At 39.6% G+C, this 23,074-nt stretch overlaps 1 protein-coding gene across 1 annotated transcript; it reads right to left on the bottom strand.

The window, feature by feature from the left end:
* Positions 1–21,080: 21,080 nt before the first annotated feature.
* Positions 21,081–21,986, bottom strand: RFPL4B (ret finger protein like 4B). Its single transcript, XM_059083188.1, has one exon. It carries the CDS (start codon positions 21,984–21,986, stop codon positions 21,081–21,083), a length of 906 nt encoding a protein of 301 aa, XP_058939171.1.
* Positions 21,987–23,074: the final 1,088 nt, after the last annotated feature.

Here is a 23,074-nt window from a genome sequence, read left to right as displayed (position 1 = left end):
CAGGTCATCAATACTCCAAGAGTTTTCCTATTGAAAGTGTCAAAATCACTAAGTGCCGTCACATTTCTGATCTTAAAGTGAGCTATCAGCCTTGTCGTTATAAGCTGGTTATTTCAGAGTGAAAAAGAGTTACGGGTTTGAAATGACAATGCAAAATATATTCCCTTTGCCTCTAATAGCTACACTTTAAGTTGATGTGTACAAGGAACATGGTATTACACGTATTTTGAACTAAGAGTAAATTCTGCTCAAAACTCAAGGTTAGTTCATGGTGAATATCTAAGATACTCTCTTGCCAGCCCCAGCTCTTACTTTTCCAAGGATGTGCCACTGTCACCACAGCTACCCCATCCAGATGGCCCCTTGGGAGATGACACTCTTACCTGACTTCACCCCAGGACCCTAGCTGAGTGGCCCAGATGCGGATACTCATTCAAGTTGGGCCAAGTAAAGCCCTTCCTGGGGATTTGTTTGGACTGAAACTGAGAAAGTAGGTCAGTCTTTAGTGTTAGTGTTAAATTTAATATGGAAAACTCATGAACTATTGATGGCTTATATTCAACTCTGTGGAACAAACAAAAAGTGATGATGGTGACATACAGAACATCAGAGATGAGAGAGGTTATATCCTGATAGCATTCAAATCCCTGGTCACAAGCTGCTTGTGAGGACCAGCTACTTCTCTGAAGCTTGGTTGTTCAATTCTTCCATGGATTCTGGGAGGTGATTTTGAGTTTGATTATGGTTATTTACAACCCAGAGTCTGGTTCTTACAGGGATAGAACCTAAAATTTTGATATGGCTGAATCCAAGTAGGGTGGGAGTGAGTACCTTTTTGAAGGTCAGAGCTTTAGAATCCAACAGTTCAATATGTACGCTTTCATTAATATGTATATCTTATGAAGGTAGTGAAACAGTTGGTTAAACTACTACCTGTTACCTTTTGGATTCAGACCAAATAATCACAGAGGCTTGAGCCGTAGGCAACATGGTAGGTAAATGCTATCATCCCTATCATAGGATGTTGGCTACTTCTTTCAGCATTCATAAAATTGAGGCACAGAGAGACAACCTGAGTCATCTGAAAGTTGACAGGAAACAAAAGGAGAGGTGATGCAGCTTTGTCAAAGAAAGACAATTCCCCATGGACTGAGTAATCTGAGCTCTGAAGATCAGGTAGCAATACAGTTTGACGAATTGCCACAAACTCTGTCTCATCCTAAAGTAGCGAGCTGAAAGGCAAAATATTGGCTTCTAGCAATTGGAATGGGTATATTCCAGAAGACCCAGGATTTTTAGCAATATCTTATTCTTTGGCACTTCCCGTATACCTACTACAAGAAAAAGATGAAAAAACCTTCCATTAAAAAATTCATTTGAGTTCTAGTTAAACATGGCAAATTAACCCTAGGCTCCTCTTTGTCCTTGAACCCTACTAAAGTGATAGTTAACTGGGATAAAAAGATATAAACCAAAAGGCAAAGTGAATAGGAGACAAAACACCTGCAGAGAAAATATTTTTTTTTTTAATTTTCAAGGATAGAAAATGGATGGAGTAGTAGTAACTGACTTAACAGAGTTGAGAAACTTTTAGGAGCTTATAGAGGGACTTCCTGGTGGCACAGTGGTTAAGAATCCACCTGCCAATGTAGGGGACATGGGTTCGATCCCTGCTCCGGGAAGATCCAACAAGCCGCGGAGCAGCTAAGCCTGTGCGCCACAACTACTGAAGCCCACCGGCCTAGAGCCCGTGCTCCACAACAAGAGAAGCCACCACAATGAGAAGCCCACGCACCACAATGAAGAGTAGCCCCCGCTCGCTGCAATTAGAGAAAGCCTGCGTGCAGCAACGAAGACCCAGCACAGCCAAAAAAAAAAAAAAAAAGAGCTTATATAGAGAGAATAATGACAGAAAATGAGCCAACACCCTACATCACCACAAAAGGCTCATGGTTAGATGTGATGCCAGGTAAGTGTTAGGTGTGAATTGGAATTCAGGTGCATTTATTGACAGTCTAAATAGGGAGTAGGTGGACTTGCCAGCTCTCTTCCGCAATCAAGCAGAACAAGTAACTACCCCTTAGTACTTGCCCAAAAGAAGCTGAAAGATCTATTCTTTGAGGAAACCTAAGCAACAAGAGTCTAGATTGAAAGGTGCAATGACTATGGCAAACTGTAAGATTGAAATGGGGATTAATGAAAATGTACATACTGAGTTGTCAGACTCTAAAGCCTTTTACTGTGACCAGAATTCTTCTCTGGAGAAACTGAACAGCTAGAGACAGAAGATACCCACAGAGCAAGTTTTTTGCATCCTCTGACCAAAAGGTAGTTTCAATATCTGTCCATCCCACAGTGAACCCAGGAGTCAGAAGCTTGATGCACACATACAGAACTTCTAACCCACTTTCTAGTGACTCATTTTTAATTATGCACAAAAAGCCCAGGATCATCAGATTTGAGGCACTCTTCAAATATCTAAGATGAGCACCAAATTAAACAAAAGGAACTCAGAGGAAGGAAAGACAGTGAAACCAGAAAAAAAAGTTTATTCCTATAATTAAGAACCTCGAACAGTCCCAAAAGGCCACACTCCCCATTCCCTTCCCAGCTCAGAGAAAAGACAGTGGTGGCCTGAGAAACATTAAAGACTGAGAAACCCTATCACATCTTTTCTTATTTGTGTTAATTCCTTGTATTAACCAACCACTTACACTGAAAATGATGACATGGAAGTTAAGGGGGAAAAGGGAAAGACAGAGAAGCCCATCTTTTGCATACATCAAGAAGTGAAATAAAAACAGTTGAGTTAGTTTTTTCCCTCATCTGGTAAGAACAAATTACACATGCCTGTATGAAATACAAATTATATAATTTCAATGATTCTGCATACAAATTAAGTGTTCTTAGATTTACATTTAGAGCTGGCTTTGTATAATATAAAGATGAATGATAAAACTTATGCTAACAATTAAAAATTATATATACATTTATACTTACTATGACACTAAATAGCAAATTAAAAACACTGACAATTTGAGAGAGAGACTACGGAACACAGGGAAAGCTTATATTTTAGTACCTCTAATGGCACTTTTTTGAGCAATTCTCTATGCACCAAGTGATTTTAGTAGAATGAGAATTAGGAGAATTTTTCTAACTTCGCAATCAGGTTTTCTTGCATTTTTATATTTCAATAGCATGATACCCAGACACTCTGACTTGCTTTTCTGTGAGAAGAGTGTCTCTCCAAACTTCACCCCTTCTCTAACATTTTACAAAGGGCAGTGGGGTAAAGCAGCAAGCACTCCACTGCACCCTACACACACACACACACACACACACACACACACACACACACACACACACACACACACACACACACACACACCTACCTCTCCAGCCATTCTGTTCTGTTCTTCGGGTCCTGTGCTTAAGCCTTCAGACTCCTTTTGTTACCACAAAGGCAGCAACCACTAACTTACAGATGAAAGGGTGCCAAGACTGTGTAATGCTGCTACCATGAACTGACCCAATCCTGACCTGTTTTGCACAAACAGGCTATGCCAGTTCTGAAATTATCCACTAGAGTGTGCACTATTTACTTCCAATTCATTGAGGATGACTCATATTCATGACATTTAAAGGCAATCTATTCCAACCCTCCAAATTCACCCAAATGCTCCACCTAAATTAAGCACTCAGTATTAGGGATCTCAGAAACAAAACAGAAGAGTTGTATGCAGTGGGTCGAGTGGCCAATGTTGAAGCAGCAACAACTACCTACCTTAGTCCAATGACAGGATCATTTCTTAATCTAAGAACTGTCAACCTCAGGATGAATGTGATGGACAGCATATGCACCGTGATTTATCTGTGTTACCTACACACACACATACAATCCCCACTTCCGGGAAAAGATGAACCTCAGGTCAGTAACCAGGAAGGAGAGATGTGACACAAGCAGTAGTCCTGTCTGACCACCAGAGCTGAGCCCTTCTTATGGCAGCCCTTGTCTCTCTGCTGCTGTGTATCAGAGCAAGGCAACTGCTTGAGTTTGTTAACTCAAAAGCAGGCTTACTTGTCAATGATGAATAAATAGGGTGAGCTATTAACTGTGTGTCTTAATATACAGAGAAACCATGCAGCCACCAAGAGTGAGGAGTTACCATCAGGAGATCAGCCTGCCTGTGACTCCACACAACCTTCCATAGGGAGAGTTGGGGAGGAACAAACACCTAATCTGGACAGCTGAGATTACTGATGTTATTAAGGAAATACAAATGGACTTTTCTCAGTAGTAATTTATGTGCAATGCTCATAATGTCATTCGTTCAATATATTATCTTTTCCTCAACTGAAATTCGTGTGTTTAGTACAGTTGTCTTTCCATAGTCTGTTGTGAGCACACTTAATGTCACCTTTTTTTTTTAAGTATTATGAAACCAAAATTTCTGTACAAACTCAACCTGTTTCACTGTATGGTAGTAACTGACTTGTTCACTTCTGTAGGGCTGGCCTCTTTTCCCCTCTCAATACTAACCCCAGAAATCTCTGAAACTATCATTGTTTCCCCATCAGCTAAGACGTTCCAGACCTATCTTGCTTTTCCCCCCACATTTAGCAGTAGACACCCTCAGTGAGACCTAGTGCATATTGGAGAAACAGTACAAAATTCCTGAAATCTGGGTCTTAGTCTGCATTTTATAACATTCATATCACCATTGGCAGTAAACTGCTCAATGTTAGAAGCTGTGTAAGTGATTTTAGTAGCTCAGGAGTAGACTTCCGAAGTCAGTACTTCAGCTACCTATGTGAACTAACTAGTGTGCACCAGGATTGTCACAACAGTGGGTGTTTACTGCAATGCACATTAACCTCTAGTGTAGGTACTCTGGTGGTAGAAAACTTAGTTAAATACAAAAACTTTTTCCTCTAAAATGGTAGAAACCCATAATGTGTCCAAATCTATACACAGCCAAGCACAGGTCCATTTCTGGTTGATTTTTCCTACATTATCAAAGACAGGATAGAAAATTTTATTAACACACTCTGGCAAAATGTCCCTTGGCTCTTGGTCTCAGTTAACAAAGAAGCAATTCAATGAAATGAAGTCCATCTACTTCACCGCTCTTATGAGCACTGCCCTTGGGGATGAAATACATATTCTGTACAGGTGACCAACGTATAGAGGGGTTGGGGTTTCCTTTGACTTTTCCTTTGTCCTAAATAGGATATTTTACTGCAACTTTCTTAATTTTTTGTACCTGTTACATATCAGTTATGAATGTAGTAGTTAAATTTGTAATTTCATCCATAGGTTACAGACAAACCCTTTTCTTTATAAAGAATATCTTTTTTTTTTTTAAGTTAAGCTTTTGAGTTGATTTCTGTTACTTCGTACCAAAGGGTCTTAATTTTTAAAGGTTGTCTCAAGTAATCAGCTACTTGAATATAGAACATCCTTAGCATTTTAATCAAGGAAGTTCACGGATGGAAAAGCTGCTATTTTCTGACAAAAACCTACAGGATTCAAAATTCATTGGCACATTTTTTAGCAAGCTAAATTGGAAACTTTAATCAGGGACTGAAAGTCTGACCATTTCCAAAGTATACAAAAGTCAAAGGTGAGAAGATGCGCGCCTGGTCTGTGCTCTTCACAGGTCTCTTGCCTGATTTATTAATGATGAGAGAAGACAGTACTCTCTTATAAAAACTTCTTTATGGGCTTTGTTTACAATTATTTCTCTGTCTATCTGGATCTTCTGAGGGACCCTGCCTAGGGTGAATATTGACTTTAGGGCCTCTAAAATCTTCTGAGCTGCTTGTCTTTGGGATTCTCAGCCCAGAGAACTCAACAGCACAGCAACAGCTTTTAGGATAAACTAACTCACCCTGTTAGGCTTACGAAACTGGTCCATGCCCACGAGGTCTCCTGCTCCTGAGATCCCCATCTGGAACAAAGCTCTGTAGAGCAGAGGCCTTAATACAGATGCTTGCAGAGGCCAGAGAGCGATGTAAATTGATGCACCTGACTGCTGAAAAACAGTAAGGGAGGTGAGCTGTGGAGGACTGCTCCACATCTACCCACCTCCTGGCTCCCACCAAGCCAGATCTTAGGTTGTCAAACCTTCTTGCTTCTCAAGAGGAACTGGTTTATTGCAGAAATGTCAGATGAGTAGTATGGGACATATCATGCCATCAACTCATGACGGATGATCTTCATTTGTTCTTTATTTTATTTTAGAGTTTTATCCCCTTCATCCCATATAATCCAATTTCTCTCCCCCTCCATATGCTTCCAACCTAAAGTATGTAATATTTGTACTTTCAATCCAACTTCAATATTTTTATTTGTATACGTATGTGTGAGAATCTTTAAAATACAAATATTACTACTTGGGTATGTTTAACTTACATAAACAGTATAGGACTACAAAAATTATATTTTAGAGATCTATCCATGTGGCTAAATGTCTGCTTGGGTTATTCCTTGTGACTGCTATATACAGGTCAATAATTCGACCCAATTATTCCCTGCTTTTTTTTGCTACCAGATGCTGTGTTAACATCTGTTAATGCTGTGTTAAACATCTTCATAAAAACCTCATGGTGCGCCATTGTGAGGGTTCCCTAGAGTTGAAAGTCTATATGGTAATTACTTAATTCCATTAGGTTATTACTTTATTGCTTTCAAAGTGACCATACTGTCTACACGCTCCCCAGCAGGGCCAAACTCTCCACCTCCCCACATCCTCAGCAGCACTTGATATCTGCCTTTTTATATTTTGCTCTTCTGTAAACACTATCTCAGACTTTTAATTTGTGTTTTGTTGATTACTGTGAGGTTAACATCTCTTCTCTGTATATTTTTAACTAGTAGGGTATCTCCTAATCATAATTTTGCCATTTTTCTAGTTTCTTCTTCTTGCTTCCTATAGGAATTTATCCTGTTTTAACAAAGATATTAATCTTAGTCCTAAATATTCTATACATCTTCTCCTGAAATATCACTATTTCCCAAATTTGTCAATGGCATCCTTTACTATCTGTCATTAAGCGCTGACTGGAAAGCTGAAGTGCACACCTTCCAGACTGCATTGCAGTTGTGAATGGCCAGATAACTAATTTTGATGTAATAAAATACACTCAAACTACTATGTGTAAAATAAATAAGCTACAAGGACATATTGTATAACATGGGGAATATAAACAATATTTAATAATAACTATAAATGGAATATAACCTTTAAGAATTGTGAATCACTATGTTGTACACCTGAAACCCATGTAATATTAAACATCAACCATACTGCAATGAAAAGAAGTATGACAAAGTTCAACCTCAGTGACAAATAAATGCACATTAAAACAAACAACAAAAAAAGATGGAGTTCTCCAAAATTTTTACCGATTTAGAAGTCTCTCCAATTCAAAGGATCAAAGGAGCGAGCCCTACAAATATTTTCTCCAGCTAGCCTAATTTTAGAGAAGAGAAAACAACTCATACCACTCTTGTTTCCAGTAGACCCTACAGGCAAGGATCCAGGAGGGTGACTGACATGGTAGGAACTTACCTTCCACCAGCCTTAACTGCACTTGCAAAAATCGGTTTTTGAAAGCCAAAAAAACAGAGCCCCATCTTAGCCATTTCAGGGCAAGATTTCCTTTAATTCCCAATTAAGTAAGCTCATGCTACCATATATAAACCCAGCTGCTGTCCCCATAGGTGGCTGTCCATCTGGGAGCTGCTCAGCCTTTGAGGCACAATTTCCCATGATTAATTTGGTAGTCTAATTCAGATAGGAGATATGATCTGAACTTTCTGAGGACAGTGTGGTGGATCGCATGTGTGCTGCTTCTGAGTCTAGCTCCCCAAGGAGTTACCCTTGGGTTGGTTCAGCTCTTTTACATGGCTCAGTTTCTCCCTCCAACAGTCTAGAACTTCCTCTGACAGTGCTCAGAGGACTGGATGATCAGGACTTATCTCCTGTATCCCTGGAAGAGCAGTATTTACTGAATAGTTGTAGTGGGATTCCCCTATAGAACCACTGCACATCTTCAGCAAGTGGTGTTGGGAAAGTTGGGCAGCCACATGTAAATCAGTGAAGCTAGAACATACCCTCACACCATACACAAAAGTAAACTCAAAATGTCTTAAAGACTTAAATGTAAGACAAGACACAATAAAACTCCTAGAAGAGAACATAGGCAATACTTTCTCTGACATAAATCATACCAATGTTTTCTTAGGCCAGCCAAAATAACAAATGGGACCTAATCAAACTTATAAGCTTTTGCACAGCAAAGGAAACCATAAACAAAACAAAAAGACATCCTATGGACTGGGAGAAAATATTTGCAAATGATGCAGCCAACAAGGGCTTATTTCCAAAATATACAAACAGCTCCTACAATTCAATAACAAAAAAACAAACAACCCAATCAAAAAATGGGCAGAAGACTTAAATAGACATTTTTCCTAAGAAGACACACAGATGGCCAAGTATGCCCATGAAAAGATGCTAACCATTGCTAATTATTAGAGAAATGCAAGTCAAAACTACAATGAGGTCCAGCTTACACCAGTCAGAATTGCCATCATTAAAAAGTCTACAAATAACAAATGCTGAAGACGGTGTGGAGAGAAGGGAACCCTCTTACACTGTTGGCAGGGATGTAAATTGGTTCAGTCCCTATGGAAAACAGTATGGAGGTTCCTCAAAAAATAAAAATAGATTTGCCACATGATCCAGCAATCCCACTCCTGGGTATATACCCAAAACTGTAATTCAAAAAGATACATGCATCCCTATGTTCATAGCAGCACTATTTACAACAGACAAGACATGGAAACAACCTAAATGTCCATTGACAGAGGAATAGATAAAGAAGATGTACATATATACAATGGACTACTACTCAGCCATTAAAAAGAATGAAATAATGCCATTTGCAGCAACATGGGTAGACCGAGAGATTGTCACACCAAGTGAAGTAAGTCAGAAAGAGAAAGACAAATACCATATGATATCACTTATTTGTGGAATCTAAAATATGACACAAATGAAACAAAAACAGACTTACACATATAGAGAACAGACTTGTGGTTGCCAAGGGGGAGGGCGAGCAGGGGAGGAAAGGACTGGGAGTTTGGGATTAGCAGATGCACACTATTATATATAGGATGGATAAATAACAAGGTCCTGTATAGCATAGGGAACTATATTTAATATCCTGTGATAAACCATAATGGAAAAGAATATGAAAAGAATATATATATGTATAACTCAGTCACTTTGCTGTACAGCAGAAATTAAACACATTGTAAATCAACTATACTTCAATAAAATTTTAAAAATAGAAAAAAAAGGAACCACTGCATGTCACGAGGATTGATCCTCAGACACTTCTAGTAGGTTCTCAGTCACATGAGAACACCCTGTGGCCAGACGGAGCAAATGTCCCTTGTTCTTCAGAACTGAATAATTCAGTCTCATTTCCCTAGCAAAAGGTTTGTTTACACCATATATTAAGTGTTTTTTTTTTTCAATTTAAGGCAAATTTAGCAAAATCCCAACCATTTATATTTCCCTGGGCCTCCTGCCCAGATCCCCCTAGGTCCCTGCCTAGGAAATGTACCAGTGTCCCTTAAAACTCTAAGTCTTAAGTGAAAACAGCTCAAATAAAATTCATCACTTAAAAGCAAGGAGATCCAGATATCAGGAGAACTCTCTGGAACACCTGAGGAGTACTGAGAAGCCGGTGGGGTTCAACAGGGCCCATGTTGGTACTCAGTGCAAGTTGGGAGTAGACACCAGGTGTCCTCTGGTGGATATCTCTAATATCCTGCTGGCTATATCATGCATATGTTAACAAAATTAGTCAGTAGTCAGTCTAAGAAAAAAATGGAAAATTTTATTTGAGCCAACCTGAGGATTATAACCCTAATGGCCCCTTACAAGATTATGTAGGAAAATTATCTCCTAAGGAGGTCTGGTTTATCCAGATGCACAATACACACTAAAGGGGAGGGAGGAGGTCCAAACTGGCAGAGTAAAATTATATGTTTACATTTTTCTTGTTTTGCTATAAAATATAAATTTTATTTCATCAGTTTCCAGCTCCCCAGATGAAGGAACAAGATCAAACCCCAGAAAAACAACAAAGTGGAGTGGAGATAGGTAACCTTACAGAAAAAGAATTCAGAATAATGACAGTGAAGATGATCCAGAACCTTGGAAAAAGAATGGAGGCAAAGATCGAGAAGATGCAAAAAATGTGTTACAAAGACCTAGAAGAATTAAAGAACAAACAACTAGAAGAATTAAAGAACAAACAAGCAGAGATGAACAATACAATAACTGAAATGAAAAATACACTAGAAGGAATCAATAGCATAATAACTGAGGCAGAAGAAAGGATAAGTGACCTGGAAGAAAGAATGGTGGAATGCACTGCCATGGAACAGAATAAAGAAAAAAGAATGAAACGAAATGAAGACAGCCCAACAGACCTCTGGGACAACATTAAATGCAAAATCATTTGCATTATAGGGGTCCGAGAAGGAGAAGAGAGAGAGAGAGAAAGGACCGAGAAAATATTAGAAGAGATTATAGTAGAAAATTTCCCAAACATGGGAAAGGAAATAGCCACCCCAGTCCAGGAAGCACAGAGAGTCCCAGGCAGGATAAATCCAAGGAGAAACAGGCCGAGACACATAGCAATCAAATTGACAAAAATTAAAGACAAAGAAAAATTACTGAAAGCAACAAGGGAAAAATGACAAATAACATACAAGGGAACTCCCATAAGATTAACAGCTGATTTTTCAGAAGAAACTCTACAAGCCAGAAGGGAGTGCCATGATATATTTAATGTGATGAAAGGGAAGAACCTACAACCAAGATTACTCTACTTGGCAAGGATCTCATTGAGATTCGACAGATAAATCAAAAGCTTTACAGACAGACAAAAGCTAACAGAATTCAGCACCAAGAAACCAGCTTTACAACAAATGCTACAGGAACTTCTCTAAGCGGAAAACAGAAGAGGAGAAAAAGACCAACAAAAACAAACCCAAATCAGTTAAGAAAATGGTAATAGGAGAATACATGTCAATAATCACCTTGAATGTAAATGGGTCAAATGTTCCAACCAAAAGACACAGACTGGCTAAATGAATACAAAAATAAGACCAGCAATATATGCTGTCTATATGAAACCCACTTCGGACCTAGGGACACATACAGACTGAAAGTGAAGGGCTAGAAAAAGATATTCCATGCAAATGGAAATCACAAGAAAGCTGGAGTAGCAATACTCATATCAGAAAAAATAGACTTTAAAATAAAGAACGGTACAAGAGACAAAGAAAGACACTACATAATGATCAAGGGATCAATTCAAGAAGAAGATATAACAATTATAAATATATATGCACCCAACATAGGAGCACCTCAATACATAAGGCAACTGCTAACAGCTATAAAACAGGAAATCGACAGTAACACAATAATAGTGGGGGACTTTAACACCTCACTTACACCAATGGACAGATCATCCAAACAGAAAATTAATAAGGAAACACAAGCTTTAAATGACACAATACCAGATAGATTTAATTGATATTTACAGGACATTCCATCCAAAAACAGCAGATTACACTTTCTTCTCAAGTGCACAGGGAACATTCTCCAGGATAGACCACATCCTGGGTCACAAATCAAGCCTTGGTAAATTTAAGAAAATTGAAATCATATCAAGCATCTTTTCTGACCACAACGCTATGACATTATAAATCAATTACAGGGAAAAAAACGTAGAAAATACAAACACATGGCGGCTAAACAAGATGTTACTAATAACCAAGAGATCACTGAATAAATCAAGGAGGAAATCACAAAATATCTACAGACAAATTACAGTGAAAACATGATGATTCAAAACCAATGGGATGCAGCAAAAGCAGCTCTAAAAGAGAAGTTTATAACAATACAAGCCTACCTCAAGAAACATGAAAAATCTCAAATAAAATCTAACCTTACACCTAAAGGAAAAAGAGAAAGAAGAAAAAACAAAACCCAAAGTTAGTAGAAGGAAAGAAATAATAAAGATCAGAGCAGAAATAAATGACATAGAAACAAATAAAACAATAGCAAAGATCAATAAAACTAAAAGCTGCTTCTTTGAGAAGATAAACAAAATTGATAAACCATTAGCCAGATTCATCAAGAAAAAGAGGGAGAGGACTCAAATCAATAAAATTAGAAATGAAAAAGGAGAAGTTACAACAGACACCAGAGAAATACAAAGCATCATAAGAGACTACGACAAGCAACTCTATGCCAATAAAATGGACAACCTGGAAGAAAGGGACAAATTCTTAGAAAGGTAAAACTTTCCAAGACTGAACCAGGAAGAAATAGAAAATACAAACAATCACAAGTAATGAATTGAACCTGTGATTAAAAATCTTCCAACAAACAAAAGTCCAGGACCAGATGGCTTCACAGGTGAGTTTTATCAAACATTTAGAAAAGAGCTAACACCCATCCTTCTCAAATTCTTCCAAAAAATTTCAGAGGAAGGAACCCTCCCAAACTCATTCTATGAGGCCACCATCACCCTGATACCAAAACCAGACAAAGATACTACAAAAAAAAAAAAGAAAATTACAGACCAATATCACTGATGAATACGGATGCAAAAATCCTCAACAAAATGCTAGCAAACAGAATTCAACAACACATGAAAAGGATCATACTCCATGATCAAGTGGGATTTATCCCAGGGGTGCAAGGATTCTTCAATATATGCAAACTGATCAATGTGATACACCATATTAACAAATTGAAGAATAAAAACCATATGATCATCTAAATAGATGCAGAAAAAGCTTTTGACAAAATTCAACACCCATTTATGATAAAAACTCTCCAGAAAGTGGGCACAGAACGAAACTACCTTAACATAATAAAGGCCATATATGATAAACCCAGAGCAAATGTCATTCTCAATGGTGAAAAATTGAAAGCATTTCCTCTAAGATCAGGAACAAAACAAGGTTGCCCACTCTCACGACTATTATTCAACACAGTTTTGGAAGTCCTAGCCACGGCAATCAGAGAAGAAAAAGAAAGGAAAGGAATACAAATTGGAAAAGAAGAAGTAAAACTGTCACTGTTTGCAGATGACTTGATACTAGACATAGAGAATCCTAAATATGCCACCAGAAAACTACTAGAGCTAATCAATGAATTTGGTAAAGTTGCAGGATACAAAATTAATGCACAGAAATCTCTTGCATTCCTATACACTAACAACAAAAGATCAGAAAGAGAAATTAAGGAAACAATCCTATTCACCATTGCAAAAAAACGAATAAAATACCTAGAAATATACCTACCTAAGGAGGTAAGAGACCCGTACTCAGAAAACTATGACACTGATGAAAGAAATCAAAGATGACACAAATAGATGGAGAGATATACCATGTTCTTAGATTGGAAGAATCAATATTGTGAAGATGACTATACTACCCAAAGCACTGTACAGATTCAGTGCAATCCCTATCAAACTACCAATGGCATTTTTCACAGAACTAGAACAAAAAATCTTAAAATTTGTATGGAGACACAAAAGACCCCGAATAGCCAAAGCAGTCTTGAGGGAATAAATGGAGTTGGAGGAATCAGACTCCCTGACTTCAGACTATACTACAAAGCTACAGTAATCAAGACAATATGGTACTGGCACAAAAACAGAAATATAGATCATGGAACAGGATAGAAAGCCCAGAGATAAACCCATACACCTATTGTCAACTAATCTATCACAAAGGAGGCAAGGATATACAATGGAGAAAAGACAGTCTGTTCAATAAGTGGTGCTGGGAAAACTGGACAGCTACATGTAAAAGAATGAAATTAGAACATTCCCGAACACCATATACAAAAATAAACTCAAAATGGATTAGAGACCTAAATGTAAGACCTGACATTATAAAGCTCTTAAAGGAAAACATAGGAAGAACACTCTTTGACATAAATCACAGCAAGATCTTTTTTGATCCACCTGCTAGAGTAATGGAAATAAAAACAAAAATAAACAAACGGGACCTAATGAAACTTCAAAGCTTTTGCACAGCAAAGGAAACTACAAACAAGATGAAAAGACAACCCTCAGAATGGGAGAAAATATTTGCAAACAAATCAACGGACAAAGGATTAATCTCCAAAATGTATAAACAGCTCATGCAGGTCAATATCAAAAAAAAACAAACAACCCAATCTAAAAATGGGCAGAAGACCTAAATAGCCATTTTTCCAAAGAAGACATACAGATCACCAAGATGCTCATGAAAAGCTGCTCAACATCACTAATTATTAGAGAAATGCAAGTCAAATCTACAATGAGGTATCACCTCACACCACTTAGAATGGGCATCATCAGAAAATCTACAAACAACAAATGCTGGAGAGGGTGTGGAGAAACGGCAATGTAAATTGATACAACCACTATGGAGAACAGTATGGAGGTTCCTTAAAAAACTAAAAATAGAATTATCATATGACCCAGCAATCCCACTCCTGGGCATATACCCAGAGAAAACCATAATTTAAAAAGACACATGCACCCCAATGTTCATTACAGCACTATTTACAATAGCCAGGTCTTGTAAGCAACCTAAATGCCCATCAACTGATGAATTGATAAAGAAGATGTGGTACATATATAAAATGGAATATTACTCAGCCACAAAAAGGAACAAAACTGCATCATTTGTAGAGACGTGGATGGATCTAGAGACTGTCATACAGAGTGAAGCAAGTCAGAAAGAGAAAAACAAATATTGTATATTAACGCATATATGTGGAACCTAGAAAAATGGTACAGATGAACCAGTTTGCAGGGCAGAAATAAAGACACATATGTAGAGAACAAATGTATGGACACCAAGGGGGGGAAATGGCAGGGTGCAGGGGTTTGGTGTGGTGGTGGTGGTGGTGGTGGTGGTGGTGGGATGAATTGGGAGATTGGGATTGACATATATACAGTAATATGTGTAAAATAGATAACTAATAAGAACCTTCTGTATAAAAATAAATAAAATAAAATCCAAAAAAAAAAAGAAAGAAATCACATCATAACACAGGCTTAAAATGGAAAGCTGTTTTTTTCTGTATCACATTGGTCAAGTCAGAGGTGAAGTTCCAAGGCAAGCAGAGAGGCTCTGCAGCCGTCAGGGGTCCCTGTACACTTCATGGGCACAGGCTTCTCTCAGGCCCTGAGGCAGCCCTTTACCCTTATGGTCCAAGAGAGTAGAGCATCAGGATGAAGGAAGAGACCAAAAAGCGGGCAAAGACGGAGAGCCAGCTGTTTCTTAAGAAAGGCTCTTAGAAGCTTGACACGAGGAAGTCTAAGACCAGGCTGCATGTGGCACCCATACCTATCAGTACATTTTAGAGTCTGGGCAGAATCTGCCACCTATGAAAAACAAAGAACAGCACTCACCAAACTCTAAGCGAACATGTACGGACTGTCCAGAGACAGTAACCTCTTAAGAAGCAGAAAATCTCACCACTTTTTCCTGATTGCTTTCTATGGAAAAAAGGGGCCAGAAAGGCTTGAAAAAGAACCTTCTTCTTACAGAAAGCCCTAAAACCAAATATTAAGAAGAATACAGGCTTGGGTCATTATGGTGAACAGTCATTTTTATACACACTTTGGGGTATTATCAGGGTATCCGAATTGATGAAAATCTTGTGATCAATATGCAGAGGGGCTGGTGGTGGGCTAGAATGTCCGTAATGTTATCTGAGTTTTCTAAACACACTGATTTAATCCCAGCTAACGTCCCTCATTCCCCCTCCCTTCTCTTCAACTGTTCCAGGTTTTTCTAATTGTTTTGGTTTTTAATGCAAGAATTAAAGTTAAATTAAAACTAAAATGGAATTAAATTTTAAATTAATTAATGGACTTAATTCAAGAATGAAAATTAAAGTGCACTCTGTCCTCTAGTCCACTGGTTTCTAAGTGTGGTTCCCACCAGCATCACTTGGGAACTGATTACAAATGCAAATTTTGGGGCCCCACCCCAGACCTACTGAATTCATCCAAGAGATTCTGAGGCACAATAAACTTTTGGAACCAGTTCTTTAGTCCGGTGATTTTCAACCCTGGCTGCACACTGAAATCACCTAGAAAACCTGGAGAAGTACCACTGTCTGGGTCCCATCCCCGAGGTTCCAATTTGATTGGTTTAGGACGTGGTTTGGGGTCTGGGAACTTTTGAAATTCCTCACATGATTGTAAGGAGAAACCAGGGCTGAGAATCATTGCTCCGGCCGCTTATGTCATCTGAGCCTTTATGGCCAAATCAAGTCGTTCAAATCAACTATGTCTTGGAGTGGTGGGGGACTAGTCTTCCTCCCAAATAGAGATGTTGAGGGTAGTATAAGTTTTCCCCCCATCCCTGTGACTCAGGTGGGGAGGACTGAGTTCCTCCTTCACCATTAGCCTTGGTTGGAGCTCAGCCCGGCCCTCACCCTTCTTTCCCTGCATCTCCACAGCCTTTTCTTGTTCTCCTTCCCCACCTAGCCTGTAGTTTTAGTCAGTTATGCTAATTGAGGCAGGGTGGCCTAGGTACTTAATCAGTTTAGTCCAAGAAGACCACAGTGGAAAGAACATTACGTATAAAACGTATTGCTTGGAGGGACAGTGAGGGAGAGGCAGAGGTAGATATGAAAAAAAGAGTAAGGGGTATGATTCCGGCCAACTTTGGGTGGGGAGGTATTTTATTAAGGATTCCCAGATAGGGGGTAGCAAGGGCTGAGGGCTGGAAAGCTGAAATCTGAGAAGGGTTGTTGGAGGGGAGGTGGGAGGTGCAATAATAATTGATTGATATTATCCTAACATACCAATTAGATACAGAATTGTAATTATCCTCATACTACTATTGCTTTTTGAGGCAACCAGAGTTCTGTTCCCCATATTGACTCCACCTCTACCCCCAGAGCCAATTAAAACCTTTGCATCAGTCCACACCACAGTTTGCAACAGTGGGAGGGGTTAGCTGGGGGAGGGGAAGAAGGAGGGAAGGAACTTACACAGATGTGTGAGGGGGATGGGCACACCAAGATGCTTTCTTCTATCAATCCATAAGTAATACCAAACAATTGTTTCATTACTAAAAGTCTAGTCAAAATGCAATACCTCTTCCTGAATAAGTTTAAAGTATTTTAAAAACTGGGATTAAAAAGATGTTTCCAACATGAGAAGGAGTATGTTAAATAAATAGCCAACTTCACACGTCACCAAAGATACTAGATGATGTCATTAATTGGCAACAAATAACACAGTCTACAAGCAAGGCCCAGAGCTAAACAATCGAGGTGAATTATCAAATTTAATCCATATAACAATCCTAAAGGTTGGGTTTCTTATTAATCCCTCTTTACTAAGTAGGGAACTGAGGCATAGAGAAGTTGGATAACTTGTCCAAAATCACATAACTGAAAGTAACAAAAATAGGATTTGAGCCCTGGGAAGCTGGCTCTGGTGGAAAGAAAGCTAGTGCTCCTGGAGAGGAGTGAGGGGAGAGTGTGAGGGAGGGCATCTGAGAGAATTTATTCCCCCTGACCTATTAATCCTTGCAGGGTTTAAGATGGGAATGACCTGATGGATAGTTTAAAAGGATCATTTTGGTTCCCGGGTGGAAGTGAACTAAGGAAAGGCGGGGGTGGAGCAAGGAGGTTAGGAGGCTGTCACAACCGTCCAGATGGGATACGTGTGAGGTTTAGATTAGTGTTGTAGCAATAGACATGCTAAAGATTTGGATATGTGAAATATTTTGCTAAGGAAAAATACCGATTGGCAACAGGATGAGAATGTGACCCAGCCTTCATCATTTCCCCTGGGCCACAGTGATTCAGATAGGAAAAAAAGAAACAGGCCAATCATTGGCCACTGGCATTTTCCCTTAATGTTTGATGAAGAAAAAAATCACTCACGTCCTTTAGCTGGGATGAAGGAAAGCTTAGAACTTAAATCCCCCTGAAGAAGAGACAGAAAGTCCCTTAAAGCAAATGGTCCTTGAGAGAAGCTGAAATATGCAGATTATAACACATACTGTTACCTCTAGTCCTAGGAAACTGGGGCTGCCTTCTCTTTAGCACTCAAAGACATGAGAAGCCCAGGGACATTCCCAGCTTTTCAAATTGCAGTTCTAACCTACTGGTGAGTTCTGAAATCAAATTAGTGTGTGAGACCAGGATTTTTTCTAATAAAATATAATAAAAGAAAATTATAGTGTATCACTCGTCATAGGTATTGTCTCAGAAAACTTTTGTTTCAACAATACAAACACCTGTTAATGTGGATTGGGGTGGTCCCCACCTAGACCCAGTGTCAGAGAAGGGCAAGGAGACTCCTGAAATAAAATCATATGGATCAAAAGGGAATAACAACAACAACAAAACACCACACTGGGCCGTCCCTCATCTCCAGTGGATGTTGGAAAGAAACAGGAGATGACAATTCTGTTAGGGAACGGTTGACCGAAACCGCTCGCACTGGCCAGGCACGATGAGTTGTCTCACCACAAGAGGTCCCGATAAAGAACATGGTGCTGCCACTGAAAACTAACCAGGCGAATTCGAGAAGGGCCAAAAAGAAGGAGGAGACGCGATCCCATAATATTGTCCTACCAACCTCCCAGAATCCTTTGCTCTAGACTCCAGCTTGACTGAGAGATATTGGCGCCACCAGGAAGGACCCTGAGTCAGACCAAATATGGGTCAAGCAAGATGATTGGCCAGAGACAACCCTATTACCATAAAAGCTGAGACTGAGAGCCACGTGGCAGAGCAGTTCTCCTGGGTGCCCTTACCCTGCAGCTCTCCGCCCAGCCACAGCCCCTTCCCAATACAGTAAGTCCCCTACATACGAACGAGTTCTGTTCTGAGAGCGTGTTCGTAAGTCCAATTTGTTTGTAAGTCCAACAAAGTTAGCCTAGGTACCCAACTAACACAATCGGCTATACAGTAATGTACTGTAATAGGTTTATAATACTTTTCACACAAATAATACATAAAAAACAGACACTCAGAATAAAGAAAACATTTTTAATCCTACAGTACAGTACCTTGAAAAGTACAGTAGTACAGTACAACAGCTGGCATAGAGGGGCTGGCATCGAGTGAACAGGCAAGAAGAGTTACTGGCTGGAGGAGGGAGAGGAGGTGGAAGATGGTAGAGCTGAAGGATGGTCAGCAATAGAAGATGGAGGGCAAGCTGCAGTTTCACTCACACCTGATGTGGATGGCACAGATCTGGTTCCTTGCTGGATTCAATTCTATCTACCCTCTTGAAAAAACGATCCAGTGATGTCTGGGTAGTAGCTCTTTTTTTCTCGTCATAGATGACATGGTAGTGCTGGATTACATTCTGATCGGCTGCTGCAACCTTCATGTACCGTTCTACGTTCGGGCCCTATGACTCAAAAACTAATAGTGCCTCCTCAACTAAAGAAAATCCCCTTGCCATTTCCTGTCTTGTGAATCTCTTTGGTTCTTCAGTTACTTCTTCTTCCTATTGTCTCTCTTTGTCCCTTCTCTGGGCCTCCAGTTCCATCAGGACTTCATTAGTAAGCTCCTCATGTTGCACGGCAAGTTCCATCATTATTGCTTGGTGCTTCTTAGCAGTACCAACTATATCACCGCTGCTTTTACGCTTGCTTCTGGACAACTTGGGCTTGAAATAAAGATACTGTACTCTATACGGTACTGTACAGTAAAATACACAAAAGCACAACCACTTGTAGAGGATGCACGTACGTGACAATGTATGCCAGACATGTGAACTAACTTACGTGATTGGACATGCGAACCTACATTCGCATCTTTGAAAGTTTACAACTTGAAGGTTCTTATGTAGGGGACTTACTGTAAAGTCTTTGCTTTGTCAGTACATGTGTCTCCTCAGGCAATTCATTTCTGAGTGTTAGACAAGAGCCCACTCTTGGGCCCTGGAAGGGGTCCCTCTTCCTGTAACAATTCTGGGTCTCTTTGGAAAGGAAGTCAAAGTCAGAGTCCAGAACATGTCCCAACCCAGCATTCCTAGGACAGATGCCACCTTGGAAGTGGCTGACTCAGTAAAATTTTTAAAATACAACCCAAAAGCCCCTGAGTGGTTTGAAAAGGAGCCATCATGAGCATTTAAGACTGGGGTGTGGGAAACTGCAGTCTAAAACAGTGTGGGTGTGATGGAGGGGAGGGGCACAAACTACAGATAGGTTGTGAGAGGATCCAATGTTCCAAACAGTCATTTCCCTCCTTATATAATTGATTCCAGAAGGTCCAGAATCTTAGAGAAACTGTTACTGGACCAAACTTGGGTCTGCTCACCCATGTGCAGTAAAGCTAATCTACTGACAATGAGTTGTGGTAGAGGAAAGTGCAACATTAACTGAAGGGCCCCAAGCAAGGAGTCCAGGACAGATACTCTCTGACTGACCCTATTGGCACCTTTTTGGCCATCATATATACAATACCACTTTGACAACCAACCAATATGCCAATTATTGAACATTCTCATTAGGACAAACATGAATCACCACTAACTATAGCCACCTCAGTGAAAGGTTCTTTGTCTTTCAAGAAAATAAAAATAAAAAACAGTTCTTTCCCAGTACATTTGTAGAGAGCTCATTTAAATTTCATGTCAAAATATCTCATTCTGGCATCTCATTCTTCTTTTTCCCCAGACAGTTATCATTATCAGGAATTATACTATAGAAAAGGCATGAAATAATGAAAAAGGCATTGTTCCTATCCACAAAATGTAATAATTTAATTTATAATCTAAAACTCCCCATTGTATATACTACAGAATAAATGCACAGTGTAGTCTCTGATCATCACAGCTGTTTGGCTGAGAGATATAATTATCCCCAAGTAAAGACCAAAAAAACTGAGGCTTTAAAGTGCTTAATAACACCCCCTACACCCCATAGTTATTTAGCTGCAAGGTCTACAAAATACACCCTCAAATCAATAAAAATTGCTTAGCTACAAAGTCTACAAAATTGTCTCTTCTTGGGTCATTCTGACGTTTCTCACATCAGAGATCTCATTCACCTCACAGGACGTTTCTAGGAAGGGATGAGTTCCTGATGGACAGATGGTTAGGGGGCCACCATTATCACCTTCTCCAGGGAACTCAGGACTAAAGAACGGACACAAAGGCTCCAAACAGGAGAAATTACTGTGTATGTAGATGAGGGCATCATTGCTAACATCAAAAAACTTGATTTCTTCCAACTCAATATCTAGAAAAATTCCTACTTGGCTAAGGCCAGGGTTTGCAGGAATTCTGGTTTCTGGGATGGAGCAGGTATAGATTATTCCCGCCTTCATGCTGATGATCCAGAAGCCATGTTCAGAGGAAAAACTGCTCTTCCTCTTCCTGTCAACCGATTTTTTGCAGACCCCCAGAGCCCACTCATTCCCCTCTCCCACTTCTACCACCCAGTAATGACAGCCAGAGGAGAAGCACGGAGTGCCCAGGATACAAGCCCAGTATGCAAATCTCTGGGGATCTTCCATCAGGTTCTGGCAGATCTTCCCACACTGGACACTCCTTAGGTCATCAGAGAGGATAAGAAAGGGGTTGGCGGTGGCTGCATCCAGAGTTATGTCCTCCCAGAACTTCAGGTACTCATCATTCACATGCAGACCCTGCTCCAGTTGGGAACTATGCTGTGTGATGAGAAGAATCAGTTCTCCAACTTGCCATTCCTCCAAAGGAGGACTCTCATTGACGCCTCGACATATGGGACAGATCAATTTCAGATCCTTCTGTTCTTCCATCCAAGTTTGCATGCAATGAAAGCAGAAAGTGTGGGCACAGGAGAGAGCAATGGGGTTCAGGAAGACCTCCTGACAGACTGGACAGGCTGCCTCCTCTTGCAGATGGTTGGCCATGGTCCCTGAAGTTCGCTCTTTAGCAGAACTGAGCTACAGAAGCCCTTTATTAGCTTCTGGGAGCCATTGGGAGCCTTCAGTACCTGATCTGCTCTTCAATAGTCAGGATGTACCTAAATCGAATACAAAAATTAAATAATGTAAATCTTTCTGTAGTTTAGACATGAAAGTGACACTAAGTCAACAGAGAATCATAGCAAAGGCGCTGTCTGTGAGGAAAACTATCCAAAATTTAAGTGATCACAAGAAAGAGGACAGTTGGACATTGTCTTTTCATGGGGGACAGCTTACCTTGTCTGGAGACTTCTGGGTGAAGTCTTGTCTGCTCTGACCACAGCTTCTCCCCATAGGAGGTAAGTCCAACTGGGTCTTTTTTTTTTTTTTTTTTTCCCAACTGGGTCTTTAACAGGAACCAGGAGCACAGTCTTTACCCCCTAAACAGCATTACTTTGTAAGTCACTTGCAGTGAAGAAAAAGAATTTCCACACCTAAATACAATCATTAAAAAAAGAAAAGGCCACATACTGAATGGGAGAAGGCATTTTATATATCTGATAAAGAGTTAACATCCAAAAATACAAAGAACTCATACAATTCAACATCAAAACAAACAAACAAACAAACAAAACCCAGTTTAAAAAATGGGCAGAGGATCTGAATAGACATTTTTCCAAAGAAGACATAAAAATGACCAACAGGCACATGAAAATATGCTCAACATTGCTAATCATCAGGGAAATGCAAATCAAAACCACAATATCACCTCACACCTGTTCAAATGGCAATCATCAAAAAATCTACAAATATGGTACAGCCACTATGGAAAACACTATGTAGATTCCTTAAAAAATTAAAAATAGAGCTACAATATGATCCAGCAATCCCACTCCTGGACATATATTCAGAGAAAAATGTGGTTCAAAAGGATACATGTACCCCAATGTTCACTGCAGCACTGTTTACAGTAGCCAAGGCATGCGAGCAACCTAAATGTCCATCAACAGATGAATGGATAAAGAAGATGTGGTACATAAACACAATGGAATATTACTCAGCCATTAAAAAGAATGAAATAATGCCATTTGCAG

The sequence above is a fragment of the Kogia breviceps genome, chromosome 13 (assembly GCF_026419965.1).
Source record: "Kogia breviceps isolate mKogBre1 chromosome 13, mKogBre1 haplotype 1, whole genome shotgun sequence".
Lineage (NCBI taxonomy): Eukaryota > Metazoa > Chordata > Mammalia > Artiodactyla > Physeteridae > Kogia > Kogia breviceps.
Note: the sequence above shows the minus strand (reverse complement) of the source record. Positions and strands in the feature narration are given on the sequence as shown.

Bases quoted from the DNA above. Each gene is read 5' to 3' on its own strand.
- RFPL4B (XM_059083188.1), bottom strand. From the start codon at position 21,986: ATGGCCAACCATCTGCAAGAGGAGGCAGCCTGTCCAGTCTGTCAGGAG.